Raw genomic sequence first — 26,776 nt, forward strand, 5'->3', positions numbered from 1 at the left:
AGATGTAGATATTAATAAAATAATAATAATAAAAGAATAAAAAATATTATTTAAATAAATCAGAGTGTATAATAGATAAACTGATGTGGATGTTTTGGAAAAATGATATTGTAAAATAGAAAAAGTAAGTTTTTATGGTAAAATAGACGAAATATTTTTGAAGTACCAGTGTGGATGCTCTGATTATGATATTTACAAATCTTTTGTGCAGCATGATTTCTAGAAATATGTGTTAGACTATGCAAGAGTTCAAGTTAGTCCAAATTTTTTTAATATTAAAAAAAAAAACAAAAACGTAAGAATATATAGTGGAAGATAACTCCAAATTTTCATATTGTTCGACTTGATCAGATGATCATTTGTTAAACATGTTTTTTTGTTTCTTCTTTTTAAGTAACACAGTGCTTTGACCTATTAGCATTGAAATTAATCCCTAGGGTAGATGCAATCCCCTGCAAACCACTTACATGGCATCAAACCAGAACATTGAGCTCTAACTTTTCAGAAAAAAGTGATACTATGATATTACATAAATCTATATAATAATAATAATAATAATAATAGTAGGTGAAACTGAGAGAAAATCAAATTAAAATTTCAAATTAGAGTTTCAATTTTGTGCCATGTGTCCTAAATTATTTATTTTTAAAGAGTTTTATTTCTTAATTTTAGAATAAAATGTGAGACCACATCATAAATATACATTCTAATGAGTTATTAAGTACAAAAATCAAAGTGCCTAGAATAAATGAATTGTAAAAAAAAAAAAAAATACTTCACAATAATAAATAAACATGGACAATTTATATTTTATACATAATAATATTCTTACAGTTTTTTTTAAAGAGTTAAAAAAATATAAAAATGATTTTCAATAATATTTAAATTATATATATATGAATTATATTATACATCTTATTGTATATCTTTAAGTATATTCATACATATGCATGGGGTTACAAACTAGTTTTATAACTTAATGTGACAATAAATATAATCAGTGAATTTCAACACCCCATCCTTTCTCTCCTAAAATTGCTCTCGACTCTCAACTGAAAATTCAACCAATTAACCTACTGTTTGGAGATGCTATTGTAGCTTGTAGGAAAAAGATCCTCTGTTTATATTTGGCTCCACAATGAAGTAAAACTCTTTCTATTTCCAGCCAAACGATAAGGGTCCTATTCCATATTAGATTTACATAAATATATGTTACTACAGCTTTGACCATCTATTTAAGTAATTCCTATCCCCACAAAAAATTTGATGTGCAAAACTTCAACATAATCGTTCTATAAGTGTCACTGTACCCATTCTTCTCAGCAATGTAGCTGCAATTCAACTTCATTGGAGGTGAACTATGAATAATAACTATACCAGAGCAAACCATTACAGCTGCACCGTCAATTCAGACAGTTTCATTGTTTTTGCATATCACACGGCAGAGATTAATGGGACATGACTATAGAGTCTATGCCTTCGCTAGCTAGGGAATTAAAGAGCCTACAAAGTAGGTTGAGAAATGAGAGTTGAATGAACTTCAATATCCATGGAAAAACTTGTTAGTTGAACCGTTTTCTACGGCAAAATTATGCTATATCAAGGAAATTGGTGCAGAGTAGTTGGTATTATAAAACCTCATACAGCTCATTCATGCTTCATTTCAATCACAAATTACTTCATCTAGTGGTCCACAAGTTCTTAGGATTATTTTTATGGACCCCAATTCAAGCCTTGGTTTAATGTTCAAAATATATTCTGCCTTTATAATATCATAATTTTTACTGTCAAGCAGGTACCATCAAAATTCTGACTGTCTTTATAATGCTACCAATTTTCTCGCAGAATCGGCAATTTACTAATGCTGTAAAGGTCGTTGGCCTAGCTAATAATCTTGCAACTTACAATTCAGTTTTAGAGCACTTTAATTTTGATTTTAACCATGGATGGGATATTGGGATTTCTTATTTCTGCATGCATGTCCATTTATGTTGATCACATGGTAGTGCTAATGATCTATATTTATGTTTTTCTTTAATTGCCCTGTGAGATAAGTCCACATTAAAGGACAGATTTGGCTTAGATCCGATACACGAGTTTTAACAAAACATGTGTTATTATTGCAACAGGTTCAGTGTATTAAAGGTATTGGACCCAAATTTTATTCTAAAAAAAGGGTTGAAGGTGTCATTTTCTTTCAATAATGCTTTTTTTTTTCTTCGTTTTACAAATATTATTATGTTGCTCTTCTTCTTTCTTTATCTTTCTTTTAGTTATTCATATATTTTATGTTCTAGATGACTTTATTTTTTTTTATGAACCAACTTGTGAATGTGATATATCGATATATTAAAAACCAAAATTTGATTGATCAATTAATTAGACTAGTGGACAAGTCATACAATCTTAGCGCCCGTTTAGTAAGAGAGTTCAGGGTTGAAGGTGTCATTTTCTTTCAATAATGCTTTTTTTTTTCTTCGTTTTATAAATCTTATTATGTTGCTCTTCTTCTTTCTTTATCTTTCTTTTAGTTATTCATATATTTTATGTTCTAGATGACTTTATTTTTTTTGATGAACCAACTTGTGAATGTGATATATCGATATATTAAAAACCAAAATTTGATTGATCAATTAATTAGACTAGTGGACAAGTCATACAATCTTAGCGCCCATTTAGTAAGAAAGTTCAATGTACTGAAGGTACTAGACCCAAACTTTATTCTAGAAAAAGGGTTGATGGTGTCATTTTCTTTCAATAACGTTTTTTTTTTCTTCGTGTTATAAATCTTATTATGTTGCCCTTCTTCTTTCTTTATCATTTTTTTTTTATTAAATCATATATTTCATGTTCTAGATGACTTTATTTTTTTGTCAAACCAACTTGTAAATATGATATACTATATATTAAAAACCGAAATTTAATTGATCAATTAATTAGACTTGTGGACAAGTCATACAATCTTGGTAAACGTATCCACACTGGTTTCTGATTCATGAATACTTCTACAATTATTGATTTATTGTATGACACAATTTTATCTTTTTGGAACGTAATTTTCGACATTGATTCTTTCCTGCAGACTTGTTTCTATCGGGAGTCAGGACTGCCCTTTTTCAGAAGCAACAAAGTAAATAAGGACTCCCTAAAATTTGCTTCACCAAATCTGTTATCACAAACATTTTTAGCATATTTATTTTCTACTTTTTAAAAATGAGAGAATAATATACAGGCTGCTTTTTGGATAAGAAAAACATAATCAAATTACTAAATCGGCCAAATCTATGTTAATAGTTAATGTCTAAAGTTGTTCAACTTGATGAACTTGCCTCCACGTTTTCTTTTGGCTGTACACAGTTAGGTTTATTAAAATCTCATACCCATTGATATGCTTCTCACACTTGAGCCTATAATCAGCTTCCAACGGTGTTAAATAAACAATAATTGCTACCAACTAAAATTGTGATTTTTTTTTTTTTTTTGAGAGTACTAAAGTTGGTGACCGTCTGTCACAAAGAATTAAAGCCATGACGAAAATCTCTTCAAGACTCAGATTATATCTATATGTAAATTTAATTTCTTCTACCAAAAAAAAAAATGTAAATTTAATTGTAATCATCGAATGTTAAAAATAAATATAAAAAAGAGAGGACTGAAACTTGCTTAGCAACTCAAGACTCACCAAACAATGGGCTTGGGCCAAGCTTGGCGGGATATTATGGATGTTCTTTTAGAAATGATATGTTTATAATATTTTTATAATAAATTTTAAGTAGTAAATTGTTATTGTTAGGGCAAAAAAGTAATCTTAACATTAATTTAAAATTTGAACCAATAACAACTAACTATCTATGATTTGTTATAAAAATATTGTAGACATAGTACATCTCTCTCTTATATCACGAGATTTTTTTTTTTTTTTGGCTTGGTGCGTTTATTATATGTCTTTTTTTTCTTTTTTTTGATAAACGCGTTTATTACATGTCTTGTTCCTATATATATCATCCCGGTTATTTTGCACTAAAGTTAACAAATATATAATAAGTGGATGTTATATTAATGTTACAAAAAAGAGGAGGATGCCACATAATCTTTTTTTTTTTTTTTGGTTGAAAGAGATGCCACATAATCTTGGGCCTTGTTACACAGTCATCTTAAATTTGTACCAAAACCTGCAACATGTGTGTAATTAATCAGCTGTCGTCCATGCAGCCCTCATCGGGTCCTGGTAGGTAGGAATAAATACAATGATTTTATCTCTCAAAAATAAAAAATAAAAATACAATGATTTTTAATCAGGGGCGGAGACTGAGGGGGACACCTGTCCCCTTGACCCCACCCAAACATATAGTTGATTTAAAAAAAAAAAACTTTATTGTCCTATTAGAGTTGTTTTTTCTTTTTTGCCCTTCTGACGCGGCAATAGTAAAACAAAGAAATATTTTCTCTGGATACAGACTGTACCATAACATGAAAAAATAAATAAATAAACACATTTTTCATTTAAGAAAGTCTAAAAGCACAATAAAATTTCATAATATTATTACAATACTTGTGTTTTTAGTTGGGATGGATTTTAGAACAAATTATTCTGTTTTTTTTTTTTACCTACAATATACTAATACCTTAATTTATTGTAAAAATATGGCAAAAATACAAAATTGACTTTCTAACTTTTACTATTTTTCATTTCGGTCCTCTAACTTTTAATTTTGTCAATTTAGGCCTCTAATTTTTAATCTCTCTGTTGCTACATTATGGTGAGATCTACAATTTGATGAACCATCTACCCAACAGCAAAAATAATAAAGATGCTAAATTAAAAATTCAAAAAAAAATTTCAAAAACGTGTTCCCCTTAATTTTTTTTTTTTTTACAAATTTTTTTTAATTCCAAAAAATTTTAAAAAGAAAAAGAAAAAAAAAAGGAAAATAGTGTCGTTTCAGTGACATTAACAGTAACCCATAATTGAGTTTTAACGGAATTCAATATTGATAAAAATTGAAAGTTAGAGAACTGAATTGATAAAATTGAAAGTTAAATGACTGAAATAAAAAAAATAAAAAAAATAAAAAAGAGAATAAAAATGTCAATTTTACATTTTTACTTTAAAATACAATGAAATTTTGTGGGGTTACTAAAAGAATTACCCCAACTTTTATTAATTAGCCTGACATTGAAATAAATGCCCACCAACTATCACCTTTGTTTTTTAAGTTAAAGCTTGTGTGCACTTTGACCGATATTCAATGTTTTTTTTTTTTTTTTTTTTTTTTTTTTTTTCACTTATCCAAATTCCTTTCTTTCACTTCAGGTACTGCCCGAGGAACTCAAATTTTACACAAAATAATAATAATAATAATAATATAATGTCATTGTGGTATTAAAACAGTAAAGCATCCTTCTTCTTTTTTAACCTCTATCTTTTTTTTTTTCTTTTTCTTTTTTTTTTTTCATATTTTCAAATTTTGATTTTTTACCTTAAATCTAAAATTTAAATAATTAGAAAAATATAGAATGAAAGTTGGAAATTTATTTTCTCAAATTATTACATGGAATCAAATTAGATTTCTAAAATTTGTATATATAGATTAATCTCTTACTTTAATATAGATTAATCTCTTACTTTAATTGTTAGTAACTATGAATTAGTTGTTTTATGATTGTTTATTTATTTTACAGTTGTTTAAATTGTAATATATTTTTTATAACAATTATCATTATTTATACTATTATTAGTAATATTGATTATTATTTTTATTTATTTTTTAATTATTATTTATCATTATTGTCCTCCGAACATGCCCCCTAAAGTGAAATCCTACTTCCGCCACTCTTTTAAGGTGTGACTAGGGATGAGTTATGAATACTTAGAAAGTTTTAAGGTGCACTGATTAGGACTGTCTTAATCCAGTGTTAATTACTCTTGTTATGATCCATGTTTGGTTGAGTCACCATCTCATAGACCTATCATGCATATTATTGGTATCCGAAATAATAACACAATTTAGGTTTATTTCGTATTGGATACGTAACTTTGAGTTTTGACTGAATTTGACCTATTGAAAGTGCTTAACTTATAAACACAACCATGCTATCTCTAGCTATGAAGCAATGTCGTTACACACAATATACACTAACAATGTTCAATGCTATTCTTACTCAGTTACGCAATGATTGATTTGGAAAGGCAGGTAAATTAAGCTTGGATTAAAAAAAAAAAAAAAACCCACAAGATTTTTGGATTTGACAACACTGTGATCAGTGCTGACCTCACGGCATTGCAATGCACAACTACCTGTACTACCTTGCTTTTGTGATTATTGTCTTTACTGGGCCTTCATATACTCCAAACAACGAGAACCCCTACCTATATAAAGCTTATCCCTATTCTTGAATTCACATACCAACACCAGAGTTGATTGTGCACTGTGCAGTGCACACAAATAGAGCTACTTGCAGTCTTTCTCATATATCATTTCCTTTGTTTTTCCTCTTCTACCTTCAATTCCATGGCTAGCTCATTGGTTTTTTGTTCATGGATCATTTTCATGGTCATGGCATTGGGAACTCTTAGTACTCAAAGCGAGGCTGCTCGGGCTTTCTTCGTCTTTGGAGATTCACTGGTTGATAATGGCAACAACAACTACTTGGCAACCACTGCCCGAGCAGACTCTCCTCCTTATGGCATTGATTTCGCCCCCACCCATCGACCTACTGGCCGATTCTCTAATGGCTACAACATTCCAGATTTTATCAGTTGGGTTACATTCCTTTTTCTCATTATTTTTCATGCTAAAATTCCAACCTTCTATTCATTAATTTGTAATTGTTTATGAGTCTTGTACGATTGATTAACACAAAAAAATGTACATTCAGGTCAGCAACTTGGCACGGACCTATTGTTACCATACTTGAGCCCACAGCTCACTGGACAAAAACTACTTGTTGGTGCAAACTTTGCTTCTGCTGGAATCGGAATTCTCAATGACACTGGAGTCCAGTTCGTAAGTCTAACATGTGTCTCAATTTATTTATATTGCGAGACCCATTTCACGGTTAAGATTTTATTTCTTACAAATTGCCACATTTTAAATGCCACGACCTTGGATACATTTTTAGATTTGTTAAATTTAATCCGAATCATGCAAGGCTTAAATTAATATATGTTACCTCTTGCAGGTGAACATTATCAGAATGTTCAGACAATTTGAATACTTTGAAGAATATCAGCGACGACTAGCTGCTGAAATTGGAGCTGAGCAGGCAAAGCGACGTGTTAATGAAGCACTCGTCCTCATCACTGTTGGTGGCAATGACTTTGTTAACAACTACTACTTGGTGCCTTTCTCTGCCAGATCTCGCCAATACAATCTCCCGAATTATGTTACGTACCTCATTTCTGAGTACGAAAAACTTCTACAGGTAAATCCTATTTATTACCTTGGCTAGCTACCTTTCTGGTTTTACATGCACAATTACACACAATGTGCTACGTGCAATACGTACCAATATATATGTATAGTCTACATGTGTACTTAAAAAGGGTAACATGCCTAATCTTTTGTTTAGAGAAATAACCTATCATATCTTGATAAAGTTGCTAATTATTTGCTTCTAATCAATGTAATTAATTATTTAAAAGTGTCACAAAGACAAAAAAACAAAAAAACAAAAAAAACAAAAAAAAAAACAAATAATTGAAACAATAAATTGTGATTAGCATAACATCATTTTCACTTAAACCACCATTAACATCACCGCAACAGATGCAAAATTTATTATGTCGTTAGACTTATCATTAATCATTAGATTTCTTATCAAGCTAAATGGCTTAAATTTTGAGTCAAAAAGCAGACTTTTTTTTTTAAAGCTAATATCACAAGTTAATGTGATTTCAGAAAATATATGATCTTGGAGCACGTAGGGTCCTTGTGACAGGAACTGGACCACTAGGTTGTGTTCCAGCAGAGCTTGCCATGCGAAGCACCAATGGTGGATGCTCAGCTGAACTGCAAAGAGCTGCCGCCTTGTACAACCCACAACTTGTTCAGATGGTTCAAGGTCTCAACAGCAAGATCGGTTCCAATGTTTTTATTGCTGCTAATACTGCGTTGATGCACAATGATTTCATAAGTAATCCTCAAGCATATGGTATGTCTTTCCATTTAGGAAATGTTAACGAATGTCTTAAAAACATCAATTTAAGAAATTTTTTTAGAAATTTTTTATAAAAAAAGAAAATCACAACTGACTTTTTTTGACAACTTTTTATATTTTTATGAGAATAATACTAAAATTTTTCTAAAATGATCAATTAATAAATGTCTTAAGAATACTGGTCAAATTACTTTACATTGTTTTCAACCTTTAGGATTATTTTTTTGGGAAGCAATTAATTTGAAAGGGAAAGAAAGTTAGGTGTAACATGCCTAATCTTCTAGTGAATTGACTGATTCACTAATGTGTTTTTTTTTTTGTGACATGCAAGTGTGGAATCTAATACACAACGTGGTAGTTGGATTATTCACACAAAAACAAAATTTTAATAAAAAGTGATCGATTTGCATTTATTAAAACTACCCTATTCAATTGGTATCTTAATGGAACAACCTACCCGATTATTTTTATGTTGGAACAACGTATACCCCTTTATGGTTTTATCTGTGACACCCCATTCAATAGTTTAGTTTGTGTTAGATTTGGATGGTTTTAATTCGTCTTAGAAAGATATATGAATATATACAGCCTGGTCTGGTCCCTCACTTTTTCTTTATTCAACTTTTTTTTTTTTTTTTTTGGTATAAATTTTAAACAATATTGATTCAAACTTCTGAAAAAGACTTGTCCTTAATTGTTGAAAATGAAATTGACCAGCATTGTTATTCCTGAACAGGATTTACCACATCCAAGATGGCATGTTGTGGGCAAGGACCCAATAATGGTCTGGGACTTTGCACAGTAGCATCAAACTTGTGCACAAACAGAGACCAATATGCATTTTGGGATCCATTCCATCCCTCTGAAAAGGCAAACAAGATAATAGTTCAACAAATCCTGAGTGGCTCTAACGAGATGATGTACCCCATGAATCTCAGCACCGCCTTGGCCTTGGACTCTATGACCATGACCTAATAAATTGTCTTGCTTGCATTGGAATACAGAATATGTTTTATAAGTTAGTAATTTATTATTATGTATTATTACAATTCAAGTTGTGTTGTACGTGATTCTCAAAAAAAAAAAAGAAGTTGTGTTGTACGTGTCATAGAATTTATTTCCAATGTAGCGTGATCTTCAAAAGTTAGTTTGAATAATTGGTTGATGAATAAGCATTAACCAGATTTTCAATCTGTTTAATAACAACATTGATTACAAAATCAATTTTCATTCAGACTCTGTCTCTCTCTCTCTCTCTCTCTCCTAGATTTGCTCATAATTAATGTGATAGCTAATAATGGGTACAACAAGAGTAGGTGGTGGTATAACAATGGCTTGGGGGTAGGTTCCAATTGATGAAACTTGCCATGAACAATGATTAATGATATCATTGCTAAACCAAACAGATGTGCAATTTTTGCTTTCTTTTGAATTTTTGACCTCATATATATCAGTAAGGATTAAAGTTAGTTATAGAAAAAATCACCAATTTTACAACAATCAGCTCATTTTTAAAAGAGAAGTAGTGAGGTTAAATTATTCGGGAACAAAATTTAAACTAACATAAATACACAACAATATTTAGACTGAGACATGGCATTCGCTTTCTTTAAGGACTGAGACACGATTTGCTCTCTTTAAGGAGATTCAAGAGGCTGATTTCTATTTTTAACACTTCCTCCTTTCACCCCCATGTGTACATGTCTAGCCCAATATTTGAATCAATTCATATTAGCCCAATAATCACCATAATTAAAAAGAATAAAATAATCTCTCTCATTTTCAATATGGAATTAAACATTTTCATTTACTTATCATCTTCCACATTAATTCTCACATCTATACATTTATATGGTCATATAAATTCATTTTAATTAATTAATATTAAAATGCTCCAAACAATACTTAATTCAGGAACAAAACTAAAATTTTGAACAAAGTTTATTTAAAGACAAATATTTTAGTTTTTTTTTTAAGAGATAATTACAATATGCTGCTAACCCCACAGCTCGAATCATTTCCCTCCTAAACCCCCATGCACTGACAAAGATTTTAGTTTATAACTTAATTTATATATTCCTTTCTTTTATTGCTTATAAACTATTAAATGCCGACACGCTTTGTCACAAGAAGAAGAAAGTCAAAAAAGAAAACAAAAATTTGGAGCTTTTTAATTGCTCTTTTTAATAAGTTTGTTTTAGAACCTACATTATCTGTCGGTAGTAAAAAATTGTCGCTTGTTCTAAAATCAGTTGTCATGATCATAATGAAGAGACACTACGTTGATAGGTATTAAAATTGGTAGGAAAGTAGTTTACTTAGTATTAATGATGACTTTGATGGGAAGACAGGAATCGGATGTACCAAACACTGAAGCCGATTGGAAAACAAAGATAAGAACTAGCATTTGGATCATTAATGCCGCTGCTATTATCGATCAAGGGTTGGTTAATGCTATGAAAACTTGTTTTGGAAATTCATAATTGTGATATGTTTAGTTTAGCACTAATCTTTTCTGTTCTAAAACATAAAAGCCAATCCCTTTCCACTTGAAAGAATGTGATGTATCGTATGTTAAGTAATTCTCAATTTGCTTTCGAAACAGGATTTAGTATTCAGTTGATACAAACAATAAAAAACATAAAAGTCACTCCCTTGCCACTTCTAAGAGAAGAGTGTGATGTATCGAATAATAAGAAAAGACTCCTCTCCATCTGCTTTTGAAACAGGAATTAATTTCCAATCGATACAAACAATATCTTGCGCTTCATTTTGACGTCTTGTTCATGGCAAGTTTCATCAAGTGGAACCTATCAACCTCCCCCAAGCCATTGTTATACCACCACAAATAGGCCTTCTCTTGTTGTACCCATTATTAGCTAACCTAGGAGAGAGAGAGAGAGAGAGAGAGAGAGTACATACCAATTTTTAAAATTTGCATAAGTTACAAAATTAAAATGTTTTTATGTCTCTAGGAAAACCCCTTGCAAATTCTTCATGGTGAACAAGTCAGGTAAGAAATTGGGTATGGAGGTCTATAATGGATTACTATTCTTAAGAATCTTACTCATATAGGTCAGGCCAATCCCTTCTGATTCACATTAATTCTCACATAATAAAAAGAAAGAAACATGAACGTATTTTATAACATGTTTATAATCATTCTTTCAATACAAATAACAAAGACACTTCAAGTAAAAAAACATATTTGGATAATACATTATTTTTAAGTTTAATGTCTAATAATTAAATTCAATGGTTCACTAGTTTAATAATTCTACAAAAGAAGAAAAGAAAAACAGAACGTCACAATTACAAATCTTAATTAACCCATTGACCAAATAATTAATTCATTTTAGGCCCATCTTTTGTGTAACATAGTGTGGTTCAGTAATTAAAACCAATGAAAAGTTTAATATTGGGTTCCAGTAATTATCAAAGTTGTGCTAACTGCTAATCTCATGCTAGATAAAAATGTTGGGTTTTATTTTTTGTACTTATATTTGGAGGAAAATTAGAATTCAAATTGATGAAGTTTATGAAATCCATGATATGATCAGATGTGCATTTCACAAAAAGCTTTTTTATGTTTTTTTTTTTTTTGCATATGCTTTAAAAAAAATGTATATATATATAAATAAAATTATTTTTTTAAAATGCTAATTTTTATCTTTTTGTAACATATTTAGCATAAAAGCTATCAAAAACTGTGTTTTTTTTTTGTCACATATTTAGCAAATAAATTACCAAAAATACCATATATCAAAGAAATTAGGATGTGCATGAGTATGTTACCTCACTGTATGATTAGAAGTGGTAAGAAGATGTATTCCCAACCAAATAAAGGTCGCAAGGGTTCAACTTCTGTAATGCACCTATTGGCTAGTTTGGATGGAGGGCTAATTTCCGGCCAAATCACTCTACTTCCATTCCATCCAAACTAGCCCTATGTGACATAACAAACACATAAAATTGACAAAATTCACTCATGTCACGTTAACAACATTACATTTGAGATAGTTGAAAACCCGTAGGTGATTATTTTGTCTTTTATTTTTTTTTAGTCAAAGGTTTGTATTCATTACGTACTTTTAGAATTTGAAGAGACTATTAAAAATAGATAAATTTACCACCTCAAACTTTCAGAAAATAATGTGAACTTTTTTTCATAGCTATTGATATAACATATTGTAAACGATACATTAAAAACAAAAGAAAAAAAAATGTTAATAATGAATACATGTAAAAATAATTTTATTTCAATTAAAACTTGTTACTTTTGGTAATGCAGTTGTGAAAAAATATTATTTCAACCTTGCTATTTGGAAAATTGGTATTTTCGGAGTTGGAAGATACATACTTGGAATACACATGAGGGGAAAAAGAAGCAGCATTGGAGCCTACGGATTGGATAAGTGCAGGAATAAATTATTAATTCAACAATTTCTCACATCTGGATCTACATTTGTGATAATTAGTCATTTATCACCTTCACAAAAAAAATTCTTGATGAACTCTGGTAATTTCCCATTTGTATGTGTTTAAACATTTGGACAGTGCATGTGGCAGTAGATTTAATGGCATTTGATGTTCTTTAAAAAATCCGGTTGGAACTGTGCAAGCCATGAGCATTATATTAGAACCTATACAAAATGAAAATGATGAATGGTTGCACTTTTAAGCCACAAATTTTATTAGCAAGCCAGTTTTACTTAGCAAGTTTCATGTGAGCATTTACTTGCCCACCAGAAAGAACCCATACCCCTTGTACTTTCTGTGATATAAGTAATTATGATAGGGTTGCAAAATTCATTATTGTAAAGCCCAGTCGTAAATTGAAGAGCCTGAAAATTCAAGTTTGCATAATATTGTTACATTTAAAAGAAACCCTACCAGCAAAGAGAGAAACAAGGAACCAGAAGATTGCTAGAAGATACAATACTCACCTATTTAGTGGGGTTTTAATTTGCTTGCTGAAATGTTTCTCCTGCTACGTTAAGCTTTATATACGTATACAATCTGTTACCGACAACTATCTGAAGATTCTGAACATACCAACTTGTTAAATCAAGAACCAAGTTTTGTTTGTCCCTACTTTTGGAGAATAATTCCGTCATCTTTTGTGTAACACTTCTATCTCACATCTCACATATATGGGAAAAATATTCTTACCTACTTATTAACATGCACTCTGTATACACAAATGTTCCCAATTTCACGAACAATATCCACATTTAACATACAGATTATATAAATTAACAAGAATGTGCAATTAGTACCCTTATAGATATCATTTGCTCATATATATGCATATAATCTATGTGTAAAATACGCCTTTTATGTAAAATATGCCTTTATCATTTGCTCATATGCATAACATGTATGTAAAATGAAGACGTTGTAGACTTCAAAAATAAATAAAAAAGAAAAGAGAACAATTGTACACTGAAATACACCCAAAAATTTAAGTGTAAGTAATATACTTAGATTTGGCAAATTAAACTTATTTATCTGATCCAAACCAGATGAAAAATACCCAACACAACCCAAGAATTTTTTACCTGGAATAAAAACAAACCAACCCAACCCAATTAATTTCTAGGTTAGGTCGGATCAGCCCACGGGTCAACTGGGTTGACCCGTTTATTTAGGGAATTTTTTATATAAATAAAGTCAGACAAAATGGCTAAATGGGACAATTCACAATTGACAATTCACATCACATTCACAAAGTGTGATTTCTTTGATACGCTAGCCTAATAGTTTAGTATGCCTAACCATTATTAAATTTGAAAAAAAAAAAAAAAAAAAAAAACCTTAAAACTAAGGGGCTATTTGAATTTGCTGTTTTTATAACTCATAACTCAAAAATAGTGAGACCCATGACTGAGAAGTCCGTTTGGATTTTGTTTCTAGTTTTTGTTTCCATTACTTAATTCTCTGATTTTTGAGTTATGAGTTATGGAAACTGAAAACACCTTTTGTTTCTAGTTTTTGTTTCAATTGCTCAATTCTCTGATTTTTAAGTTATGAGTTATGGAAACTGAAAACATATTTTAGGTATTTTCAGTTTCCAATGGTATTTTCGTAATTAAACTCACAACTCTCTCACTGATCAACCGCAATGCTTGACTTTTGGGTTTTTTTTTTTTTTTTTGAAACAAAGTTCAGCTGCATATCTCTCACTGTTCAGTCGCATATCTTGACTTTTTAGTTTTTTTTTTTTTGGAAACAAAAAGTAACGGCATAACTGAGTGATGAGTGCCATTTGGGTGGGTTTGGGGAAATCAGGGTATTTTAAGTGATGAGTGACGAAAATTGAGTGAGGAGTGATGAGTGATGACCAAAAAAAAATCCAAACAGCCCCTAAACCTCAACATTTGTAATGTCATTATCTTTGTTTCTGCTTCTCAATCTCACTCTTGGATCTCATCATATCAATTTTTACACGTTACTATCACACACTTGACGTGGTCCACGACATTTAGTATTTTTGTTCTTTTATAGTGATGATATTATTAGTAAACTTTAGATTTTGTAAAGTAAATTTAAAATTTTATGTATTATTTAAATTTTATTTTTGAGTATTTTGTTATTTGTTCTCTTATTTGTATTGACAAAAAAAAAAACACCCAAATCCAATTCCAAATTAAAAATAGAAAAATAAAACCAAATCCAATGCCGAACTAAAAATAGAACCTAATAAATACCAGTCTAATATATAGTAGATTTTCAGTTCTGAGAGTAGATAGTAGGAAATTAGCAAAGATATATGCTATCAGTTTTGGCAGTGCTTCAAGTCACACCGCAAACTTAGGTATATAGCATTCATTCCTTCTCACCGACTAATAGTACTGAGCATTTATTCTGCAAAAAAAAAAAAAAAGCAAATTGGCTATACACTATAGAGTCAATGCATAATTTTTTTTTTTTTTTTTGAGGGAAACAATGCATAATAATAATTATTTTTTAGATAGTTTTCAACCTATGATATCCACTCTTGATGATAACTCTTTATTATCAAACTAATACACCAATCAGATCAAGCATTAATCAATTTTTGGCATAGACAGAAATTGAATTCAAAATCTCTTATTCAACCATTAAAATTTTTACCAATTGAGTTAACTGAAACTCAATGCACAATAATTTAAGAAGTAAAATTTGCACATTTAACTTTAAAAATTATCCACATTAGTTTATACAAAATTGTACAAAATAGAATTTTATCTCTAGCCACAGTAATTATGTAAATAAACATAACTACTGTTTATGTGCATATATATCAATATTTTTTTTCATTTATCTTTTTCTCTCTCACAAAGGGAAACCAACAGAAAAAAATGGACAAACAATAGTAAAAAATTAAATAAAAAATAAATATTTTATTGAATATAATGTAAAATAGATAATTTGATGTGATTGTGTTAAAAAAAATTATAATAAAATAGAAGAAAATTTTTGCAAAAACTAATGTGAATTCTTTAAATATAAAAAAAAATAAAAAAGACAGTTTTTTTGGTAAAAGTGTTCAAAAGGGCCAATAATTCATTGTTCCAATTTGTCATGGGTTTGAGCGGTGAGAGTAAATTAGTGTGCAGCTCCATCCAACAAGCCCATCCCATTTATGCATATCACATGGCACAAGAGAAAAATGGCCTCGTAGCTTCTTCCTTTCATGACAATGTTTTAATTGAAAGCTAACCTAAAAGTTGACCTATGGGGTTTCTTTTTCTTCTTTTTTTTAATCAAAGGATTCAAAGCTTTCTATTAATTGTGCGGCTGACCCTACATCATATCAATGAAATATTTAGTCACTAGCAGTAGAAAAAATTTCATTAAAATCTTTAATTAGTCCAAAATGGTTTAAACTAAATATTAATATAAAACCTCGATATCTGTATGTAGTGTTATATTATTTAATATTTAAAATGACTTGAGACTATAAACCCTATTTTCACAATGTTACACGAAAAAAGAAATCGTTTTGAAATGAAATTCTCTTAACTTATACCAAAAAAATGTTGCACAAAATTCCTAACTAATTTATACAATATAATTAATATCACTATCAACAAAAAGAGAAGAAGTAGTGATTCTTGCTTTTTGAAAGACACGGTAACCTTGAGTCGTACTGAGTTTTGGATCAGGAATTTTCTTTTCCCTTTAAAGATCAGGGCTCACGTTTAGAATTTGATACGTTGATGTGAACCGGTCCTTATTGAACCTTCTCACATGCATGGATTTTGGTTCATTCTGATCGATGTTGAAAGACTAGGATATTTCGGCGTTCTCCATTTAGGATTAATTAACCATGCAATCTGGATTAAATGGATGGTGTACGTACTCTAAATTATATTTCCACTAAAAATTAGTGATAGGAAATTTAGTCGCTATTTGATTGATTTTAACTCAATTTATGCCAACTTGATTAATTAATCAATTATACTGCTGAGTTCTAATTGGGTTAACTATGCATAGAACCATATTGCAAAGAGTAAGTGGCATAAAAATAAAAGACACATGCGATATGGTTGCAAAATGAAACTTTGACAATAAAACCCTCTAGGGGTTTACCGATAACCACCCAACAAAAGAATTTACAATAATAAAATGGAAGTACATAATACAACAATATCCAGATCCTAGTATTGTTACTTACAGTAGGAATTACTAGACTCTGTGGCTTAAGATTTGATATGCACTATAGCATTAAAGCACCGTTAATGATGGTTCTTAGTTTGCTTCTAAAAACACAGGTTGAATAGGTGGAGGCTACAGGCTTTAGGCATTTTTTTCCCCCCTCTAAATCCCTTAGAGTTTCTACCTCTACAACCTTATGAAAGGTTGTGCTTTTATTTAAGTTCTCTAATTAGGGTTACAAAACCCACTTTTACAACCACCATAATACAAATTGCATCATAGTAAAAAATAATCTGCAATTCTTTAATGATCAACTACTATGGAGCTTGCAGTTGATCTTGTCTCAATTAATCAAGGACGTGTTGAGCTTGATGTCTTTAATTGGTCGACTTGGACTTAAAAAAAAACACATTATAGACTTAACAAGACTCAAGGATTTGTTCATATTTTGCCAAAAATCAATCTATTGACCCTAACAATTGTTAATTCTTAAAAGTCCAAATGTAGTTGTTCATTTCATGAGTTTTTGAGCGTTTCAAGAATTACAATTCTTATAAACATCTCAATTCTCAAAAGTTACGGGACTTTAATTTCCAATCAAAATAAAATTTTCACTTCTTTCCCTTAAAATAACTATACAAGTTAATTTTAGAAAATTAAATACTTATTTTTATCCAAAATATTTTTTTTTTCTTTTGAAATGCTAGATAGAAAAACAAAATATATTTATTAATTTTCAAGGTATTGGTTATTTAAAAATTTATCGATAATTATCAAAGTTATCAATTATTTAGTTACTAATGGCCAAGTTGTATAGGATTATCTTAAACACCAAAATTTATATTCTATAAATATAGTTTTGTTTAAAATGCAATACAAATTCAAATTGTAAGTTTAAAGTTTCAATAATATACAACTGTCATGATTCAATTCTTAGATTAGATTGTAAGTGAAATCATGCAAGAATTAAAGATTTTGAACCAAAAGCTGTCTTCAGCATATCTATATTTCATGACATTGATTAATTTCAAAGCTGGTAGAAACTGTTCCCCTAGCTAACACAATTATCACTGTCCTCCCTGCTTTATTTTTGGGGGTCCAATCCATACAATGTAACTAGAATCCACAAGCTATAAAACACCCTAGATCATCCCCAGTCTTACACCAACTACACGGAGTTCTTAGTACAAAGCAAAAAGCAGTTCTAAACAGTTACTCAAACCACAACAATGGAAGCCTCATCCACTTTCATTTCTTGGATGATTTTGGGTCTTGCATTAGCAATAGGAAACATTGTTCACACAACAGATGCCAGGGCTTTCTTCGTCTTTGGCGATTCACTTGTTGACAATGGCAACAACAATTACCTGGCTACAACTGCCCGTGCCGATTCACCTCCTTATGGCATTGATTATCCAACTCATCGTCCTACAGGGCGTTTCTCCAATGGCCTTAACATCCCTGACCTTATCAGTTGGGTTTCAATCTGCATTATTGCTTTAATAATTATCAAATCATTATTTGAAGTTACTCTCTAGTCTACTTTGTACGTGCATGACTATCAATATGTATATAAATATGTATTTAGTGAATTGCTTGCTTTTTTAGGTCAGCAGCTCGGCTCTGAGCCCACATTGCCATACTTGAGTCCTGAGCTCACAGGACAAAAGCTCCTTGTTGGTGCCAACTTTGCTTCAGCGGGCATTGGAATCCTCAATGACACTGGAATTCAGTTTGTAAGTGATCAATGGCCATCTTAAGTTTAACCAACAAGTTTAGGAACACACATTTTTTCTCCTTTTTATGATCATTGGCGCAATCTGATATTATTAGTGTACGATAAAAATAATGTCAACGATGCTAAACCTACTATGCGAATTTTCTCTAACACAATTAATTTTTCTAGTTTGCAACCACATAATTAATCTTTCTATAATTCGTTTGGATAATGCCTTTTATTTTAATGTCTCACTATTTTATAAAACTACTCCATATATGTCATGGTTCATGACAAATACTGAATTTCTAATACGTACATTAATTGTATCATATGCCTCTCCCGAACAATTAGTTTTTTTTCTTTCAAAAACTTGAAAGCACTATCAAAATGCAAAGGCTAATCTAAGAAATGGCCTATATATAATTGTATTTTTTTTGCAGCTAAACATAATAAGAATGTATAGACAATTGGAATACTTTCAAGAATACCAGCAAAGAGTAAGTAATCTTATTGGAAGTGACCAAGCAAAGAGACTAGTGAAAGAAGCGCTTGTCCTCATCACTGTCGGTGGCAATGATTTTGTAAACAACTACTACTTGGTGCCCTTTTCTGCAAGGTCTCGCCAATACCGACTTCCGGATTATGTCAAGTATCTCATCTCAGAATACAAAAAACTTTTACAGGTAATTTACCATTAACTTTACTGTGCTTTTGTTTGGCTCTACATGCAATGCACCGCTAGCTAGTCTGAAAAAAGTAACCAATAAAATTAAAGATAGAAAAAAAAAACATCTCCAAGTAGAGACATCTGGTTGCTCAGGCCAAAAGCAGTGTGCGTTTGTTTTCTGTTTTTCTTTCGTGCATGAACAATTAGACATTGGGGTGATACATTTTTTAGAGAAAATCAGTGTTGTCATACCTTAGCAGTTAGTGTATTAATAAAATAAAAATCATACGTCGAATAAAATTTTAATGATTTTAATTAAAATTGAATACTAAAATAGATAGTAAGTGTGAAATAACAAAAATTATTCTATATTATATATCTACCAAACGCCCAAAGATTGAGTTCTTTTCAAAACAAATATATATATATATATATAAAATAAATTATTAAAATAATTTAAAATAAATAATGAAAATATCTTAAATTTTTTGACAATAAACTTTAATTGGAATAAAAAATTTGAGAGAAAATCTAAGTATGAAAAAAAAAATGCACTAGTTACTAGTAAATACCAAATACATTTTCATTCGCCCCAAAAAAAGGCAAATTCACTTGCCAAATGATTAATGCTTCCTTCAATGTTTTTGATCTCATTGCAGAAGCTATATGATCTTGGAGCACGTAGGGTTCTTGTGACAGGTACCGGACCACTGGGTTGTGTTCCGGCAGAATTAGCCATGCGAAATACAAATGGTGGATGCTCAGCTGAACTCCAAAGAGCCGCTGCCTTGTATAACCCACAACTCAATCAAATGATACGAGATCTGAATAACAAAATTGGCAGAGATGTGTTCATTGCTGCTAATACACAACAAACGCACACTGACTTCATTTCTAACCCTCAAGCGTTTGGTATGTTGGGTTCAATGTCTAACTATTTATTTGCGTTGTCTTAATTATAACCACAAACAATAAAGTTAGGGACACAATAAAATTTCACAAATGATAGAATATTTTCCTATCTCAAAGAACATTTTCTATACAATGGATATTGTAGGATTATTTGTTGGTAAAAAAATAAGACATAACATGAGCATGTTGTGGTTGGGCAGGGTTTAGTTCTTCAAGGATAGCTTGTTGTGGACAAGGACCTTACAACGGCATTGGACTATGCACATCACTCTCCAACTTGTGCCCCAACCGAGACTTGTATGCATTTTGGGATCCATTCCATCCATCTGAAAAGGCGAACAGAGTTATTGTTCAGCAGATCCTGACCGGCTCTACTGACTACATGAGCCCCATGAATCTCAGCACTATCATGGCCTTGGATAAAATATGACTCCATTAACTGAGAGTTATTGTTTTCCTATTGGAAATAATTTATTTCTTCACTATCATTAATCAATTGGCAAAAGTTTGTTTAGGTGTGTAATGGAACATGGGGTTTGATGTACTTAAATATGTTGTTTGATAAGTTATCAATGGAGAAATTCTTCTTGAATAATTGATATCTCTTGGTTGACATAAATTGTAAAGACTAGAATAAAACAATCTCAAAGGGCGATAGAAGATTCACGTGATTTGAGTGACCTTATACATATATGATATATCCAAAAGCAGCAACAGAAAATAAGTGTCACTGTCGAAACTTTCACAAAACTAAAGCCTCAAATATACCCAATTGAGACCACATTAATGAATTTCCACCTTGGATTGAATTGGATCAATTGCTTGAATGAAACTCTTTTATCGCCTCTACCAAAACTCTAATTAAGGGCAATCACAAACCGCTAACACTAATTAAGTGCAAAACAATGCTTTCTTAACACCACCTCCAAACGAAAAGAGTCCTAGTAATGCCTAAACTTGAGTACAAAAACAAAGTGATGCGTGTGATCAACATTGTATTTTTCCTGCACAAAAGGCCAGCTTCGAGCTTTTTTGACTAATTTTTCCCTCAACTTTGAATAATTCGTTCACAGCTCTTCCTGCAGCCTCTATTTTGGGCGATTTTAGTGTTGTTGTAGAGCCCTTGAAATCTAATTTCTAATGAAATCATTTGGATTGATGATAAAAAGTTATGACCTGAAAAAGTTGGTACCTCATTAAAAAGTTTTCAGTTGATTTGGGCCTAATTTTCCTGATAGTGATAGGATATAAAAAGAGAGTGGGATTATGTGTTTCAATTCCTATTTTCTTATTCACAAAATTTTAATGTGGCAACCTATTATTGGAGAGTGTAAACAAGGGCTTTTAGAGCATCCACATCAGTGAATGTAAAATTTCTGTCAATTTTGTAAAAAAAAAAACATATTTTTTCTATTTTACACATATTTTTACAAAACACTTACATTAGTTTGTCTATTCTATCATCTATTTTATTTAAATAATATTTTCCTCACTTTTTATTATTATTTATCAACTCTCCCTTTTTAACCCATCTGAAACTCTCTCTCTCTCTCTCTCTCTCTCTCTCTCTCTCTCTCTCTCTCTCTCTCTCCATTCACACCACCGCCTCTATGATGAAGCTCACCTCTCCCTCTCCCCGTCTTGGTTGAAATCGCCTCTCCCTCCCTCCCTCACGGTCACAAGCAACGATCCACATTGATCCACTAGCACCAATCCACGATCCACAAGCACCATTCCAATCAACCCAAGCACCAACCCACAGCCACAAGTTCACAAAAATGCTCTCTCTGTCTCTATTGGTGTGTCCGTGTGTGGGTGTGTTTAATTTTTGGTTGATTTTGTGGTGTGTCCATGTGTGGGTTTGTTTGATTTTGGTTGATATTATGGTGTGTCCATGTTGTGGTGGTGGTGTAGACGATGCTGGGTTGTGGTGGTGGTGGTGGTGGTTGGCGGTGCTGGGTTGAGGTGATGTGGGTGGCAGTTCTAGGTCTGTGTGGTTGGCGGTGCTAGGTTATCAGTTGCAGAGATTATGGCTTGAAGAGAGAGAGTCAGGGGAAGAGAGAGAATGAGAGGGGAGAGAAAAAATATTAAAATAATATATAGAAAGCTGCAGTAACCGTGTATATATGCATAATTACTGTAGCACTTTTGGATATATACACACTTTTGCAAGCACTGATGCCGGTGTTTTTTTGGTTAAAATGTGTAAAATTAACCATTTTTTCCATTTTGCAAGCTTTGATGCGATTGCTCTTGCACCACATTCTTATTAAATTTAAACTCTTCAAACCCTAAAAGCTTAAACATAGAAATTCAATTTTCCTATTAATCTTTTCACCTTCATTTTGAGGCTTGGACTCCAGCTTGGATTTGCTTGAATGAGGCTAGGTACTGTTGAAAAGCTTGCAACATCAACTTTAAGGGTGAGCAATAACCACTAAATCTAACATAGGCCATCCAACCTGATCCAACCAAAAGGTCCCGAGAAGTTTTGACCAAGTAGGCGGTGAAGCGTAAGATAAATTTGAACAATCTAACCCAAGCAAAGTGCATGTGCCTAAATGGTTATATGTCTTCTTCTTCTTTTATTTATTTATTTATTATTATTATTATTATTACTGATCTTTTTCACCATCATTGATCGATAAGCCCTAACAACCATCATCTCCTCTTCTATACTTTTAATTTTCTTCTTTCTTACCAAATCACACATCGTGAACAACATCTTATCATGTATTTGACTATTCCTACCTTTTGTGCTTAACTATCTTTTGTCACTCATTTCGGTCAAATTCGTGATTATTTGTGTCCGTCATCGCTTGTTTTAACCAAAGTGACTAGTGCATTAAATTAGCTTTTTCAATGAAAATGACTACTGGTGTATCCATAGAAATGTAATATGACTACAGACACTCAATTTTATACCCATTATTTAATATTGGGACATGACCAAAATGATCATTCTAAGTAACCAAAAAATCATAATTGCACTTTCTTAAAAAATATATATATATATATATATATATATATCAGAATTGCATTTCATGCATTAAATTATTCATCTCATATTATAAAAATGATCTTGAGATTCTAATGATCCCGACGATATGCCCGATTCTCAAATCGGACTGTTAGATTGAAAGATATCACAAGATCAAGTTTTCATGATCTTCATGCATTCAGTTGGGTGATACTGATCACGTGTGATTAATTGAAATTAATTTTGATAAGTAAATAATTAAAATCAATTAAATAATTTATGTGATTGGTTGTTGATTTTGATTAAAAATAAGTTTGGTAGCATAGGAATAAAATGGATAATCTGATAATATCATAATTGTTTATCATTAGGCCTTTAGAGTAATTATCTTCTAAAGATTTAATTGTTTATCTTTCAGATAATTATTTTCTAAAGATTTAATTATCAAGTTAAAATGGATTTTATTAGGAACACAAATTTTAAAAACGTCCAAATACAATTCCCGGCCTAGAAAATGCCAAAAAAAAAAAAAGAGTTCAAAATGAACTAAAAGATGAAATTGGGTCATGCAACGAGGAGTGCCAATTGGCACTGTGGGCCAATCGGCACTTCCACAGTGCCAATTGGCATAGGTAATGAATTAAGCCCAATAATTAACTCAGGTTTAGGCCTATCAAATTCAATTTTTTAGGGATAAAACCTGACCTAATTCGTATCTGCTAATTTTATAAGCAACTTTAACTTATTTTTAAGCAAACACACCTCTATAAATAGAGGAGAAAACTCAGAATTCAGCACCCTCTTTTCCCTTACGTTAATGAAATTTTGGAAGCTCTACTTTAGGAATTTCTTTTTTTTAAGTGATACTATTTTAGATCTCAAAGAGGTTCATCTTCTTTGACCTCTAAAACACTCCCCTCTTGAAGAACATATTCATGCAGGTATTTTTTTACCTTGTTTCCTTCCTTCATAATTTCATTCTGTTCTTGTTTTCTTTTCATAAACATGCTCTTGTTTCTTTTGATTTTTTTATGAATGTGAGTTTTGTTTCTTTCATTATTCACCTAATCATGTCCTTAAATTGTTTTTTGCATACTCTCCCTCTATCATTTCTTTCAAATTCACATGCTTAGTTTAGGTTTAAACACATAAATTGATTGACATGCATAGATCTAGGGTTAAACTCCTTTTTAAAGTTTGTAGATCTGTAGGACATTTATTAAGAAAGCTTCATACTTTTTTCCTTCTAATAAAAATCAGGTCTGTATTTTTCATTAAAATATAGATCTGAATTTTTTCTTCAACAAAACCGGATCTGTATTTTTCATTAAAATACAGATCTGAATTAATTCTTTTAACAAAACCAGATCTGTATTTTTCATTGTTAACACAGATCTGAATTTTTTTCTTTTAAACAAAACCAGGTCTATATTTTTCATTAAAACACAGATCTGAATTTTTTTCATTTGAACAAAACTAGATTTGTATTTTTCATTAAAATACAAATTTGAATTTTTTAATTTTTTTAACAAAATCAAACCTGTGTTTTTCATAAAAATTTACACTTTCATAAATAGATTTGTTTTCTCTCCATTTAAAATTATAAAAACTAGATATGGAATTTTTTATAAAAAAAATTCATTCTTTTCATCATAGAAACTCAGATCTAGATTTTTCACCAAGCAATCTTATCTTTGTTTCTCTTTTTATAAAACAAAGTTGCAGATCTAGGACTCTTAAATAGTAGATTAACCTTATATTTAGAATTTAACATGGCATTTGTTATATTTAAATAATATCATACAAAGGGTACTAAAATTATCATCTTAGAGTCTAGAAGATTGGACTTTTTCCAAGACGAATGGGTGCCTAACACCTTCCCATATTGTAATCTAGCCCCCGAACTTTAGGTTTTTGGTTCGTAGAGTAGTGCTTTATTTTCTTTTGATAGATTGTAACTAGGAAATAAAGCCTTGTAACCCTTTTCTATCAAGTTGTATTCATTTAAATTAATGAGAATGTGTACTATTCAAGATATTTTGTACTCTTTTGTATGGTTTTCTTATTTTTCTTATAAAATAAGTGTCGACTCCATATAATACCGAAAAGAGAGGTGCTGATGCCTAATCTCTTTATGAGAGCCAAGTCTGGTCTCTCACAAAGACCGTTTTACCTTTACTTTGAGAATTTTAATGTAATAATTGATTCTTACACTATTTTTAAATGAGTCTGAAGTTGATAAGGATGTGATGTAAAACCCTTAGTTTATACCCTCCAAAAAAAAGCATGTCACATTAGATTTTCACAAACTCATGAATAGGGTCTACCACACACAATGCATTCTCCTTTATTTCAAAAATCAAACCCATCATCCCTACTACCGAAATTACAACCCGCTAAAGACACTCCAGCTTCAAGCTACTGGAGGCACTGTCGTAATCTGAAAAGAGATTCCCTCAACCATCGAAGAAGTTACTGTTTGCGTGGTGGTTAGCTTAATATAGAAAAAGATCAACCTTCATGGTCTTTACTTTGTAGCAGCTCTGTGACCCACGCACCTTTTATACACATCCTAAGTATTAGATCAAAGAAGAGAGGCAGAGAGTTATGGTTTGGTTTATATCAAAGAAAATAGGGATTGTTTTTAGGGAGAGAAATGAAGAAACGAGTTTGGGTCAAGAAATGAGGGTCTTGTGCATTTGTTGTAATCATTTTCAAATTCATCTTATTAAAAGATGGATGGAACCTTTGAACTCATGCATATTCTTGTTGTCATTTCCTTTGTTCTTATGCTTTGAGTTTCTTTTAATTCACTCTAAAGTTTATTTGATAAAAGGAACTATATGAAGTTTAGGCGTAGGTGTGGTTAGTGATTCTGAAAGCAAAATTGGTTGTATAGGACGGTGAGCCATGATGGATGGTGGAGAGTTGGTGCAGCGACCCAACGTCAGCTTAAATGTAACGTGTAATTGTCTGTAAAAATTTGATGTGACAAAGTATTATTAGAGGGTGTAAACATGGGATTTTACACAAAATTATTATTGAATTTAATCTCATCTTAAAAAGGCTTATTGATATTTTTTCAACTAAAAATAGACCCACCTTGATATAAGCAAACCCTAGTTACAATCTAGAATTTGAAAATTACAAGAAAAAACATATTCTACTAAGCTTTGATCTAAGTTCGGAGGTTAGGTTTTAAGATTGGAAATGTGTTAGGCACCCAACCCCTCTAGTGAAACTAGTCTTGTAGACTTTGGTGGCCAATGATCATATTATATCCTCCAAACAATTTATCTCATCTAATTAAAAATGTGTGATTGCAAAGAGATTGAAACAAGCATCGATAAGAATGATTAAATCCTATTCTAGGCATTCACATAATTGAAATTGGAAAACATGGTAAATATATGTGCTATGTGTGATGAAATCTAATCTAAAAGCATATGAACATGTTATTTAAATTTTGTTTGTTTGTTTAGACCCTTGTACACTCAGGTTATTTAACCTAATTAATTAACCAAGTTGATACTTTGGTTTATTATTCAGATCTAGGTCAAACACAAACAATCATATCACTAAGTGTGGAAAAGTAAAGAAGACAAGCGATATGATGACCTAGGAAGACCAATCAAATTGTCCAATTTCAAGATAAAAAAACCTGGGGAAGATTTAACCTAAACTATACTCAAGA

The 26,776-nt window shown here is 31.0% G+C and overlaps 2 protein-coding genes across 2 annotated transcripts; both read left to right on the forward strand.

Moving 5' to 3' along the window:
• Nucleotides 1-6,391: 6,391 nt before the first annotated feature.
• LOC115982286 (GDSL esterase/lipase At5g33370-like) lies at nucleotides 6,392-9,390 on the forward strand. The gene is made up of 5 exons (XM_031104849.1): nucleotides 6,392-6,759; nucleotides 6,880-7,007; nucleotides 7,183-7,425; nucleotides 7,902-8,154; nucleotides 8,897-9,390. The coding sequence occupies exons 1-5, from the start codon at nucleotides 6,513-6,515 to the stop codon at nucleotides 9,133-9,135; spliced, it is 1,110 nt and encodes a 369-aa protein (XP_030960709.1). The 5' UTR covers nucleotides 6,392-6,512; the 3' UTR covers nucleotides 9,136-9,390.
• An 8,566-nt stretch (nucleotides 9,391-17,956) lies between these two features.
• On the forward strand, nucleotides 17,957-20,768 carry LOC115979008 (GDSL esterase/lipase At5g33370-like). The gene is made up of 5 exons (XM_031100946.1): nucleotides 17,957-18,276; nucleotides 18,412-18,539; nucleotides 18,964-19,206; nucleotides 19,850-20,102; nucleotides 20,303-20,768. Exons 1-5 carry the CDS (start codon nucleotides 18,033-18,035, stop codon nucleotides 20,530-20,532), a joined length of 1,098 nt encoding a protein of 365 aa, XP_030956806.1. The 5' UTR covers nucleotides 17,957-18,032; the 3' UTR covers nucleotides 20,533-20,768.
• Nucleotides 20,769-26,776: the final 6,008 nt, after the last annotated feature.

This window comes from Quercus lobata, chromosome 3, assembly GCF_001633185.2.
Source record: "Quercus lobata isolate SW786 chromosome 3, ValleyOak3.0 Primary Assembly, whole genome shotgun sequence".
NCBI classification, from domain to species: Eukaryota; Viridiplantae; Streptophyta; class Magnoliopsida; order Fagales; family Fagaceae; genus Quercus; species Quercus lobata.

What these genes read in the sequence shown, in the direction of transcription:
- LOC115982286 (XM_031104849.1), top strand. Translation starts at nt 6,513, where the DNA reads ATGGCTAGCTCATTGGTTTTTTGTTCATGGATCATTTTCATGGTCATG. An exon ending in CAACATTCCAGATTTTATCA is followed by an intron (nt 6,760 to 6,879) that starts GTTGGGTTACAT and finishes ATGTACATTCAG; the next exon opens with GTCAGCAACTTGGCACGGAC. An exon ending in AAGTAATCCTCAAGCATATG is followed by an intron (nt 8,155 to 8,896) that starts GTATGTCTTTCC and finishes ATTCCTGAACAG; the next exon opens with GATTTACCACATCCAAGATG.
- LOC115979008 (XM_031100946.1), top strand. Translation starts at nt 18,033, where the DNA reads ATGGAAGCCTCATCCACTTTCATTTCTTGGATGATTTTGGGTCTTGCA. An exon ending in TAACATCCCTGACCTTATCA is followed by an intron (nt 18,277 to 18,411) that starts GTTGGGTTTCAA and finishes TTGCTTTTTTAG; the next exon opens with GTCAGCAGCTCGGCTCTGAG. An exon ending in ATGACACTGGAATTCAGTTT is followed by an intron (nt 18,540 to 18,963) that starts GTAAGTGATCAA and finishes TTTTTTTTGCAG; the next exon opens with CTAAACATAATAAGAATGTA.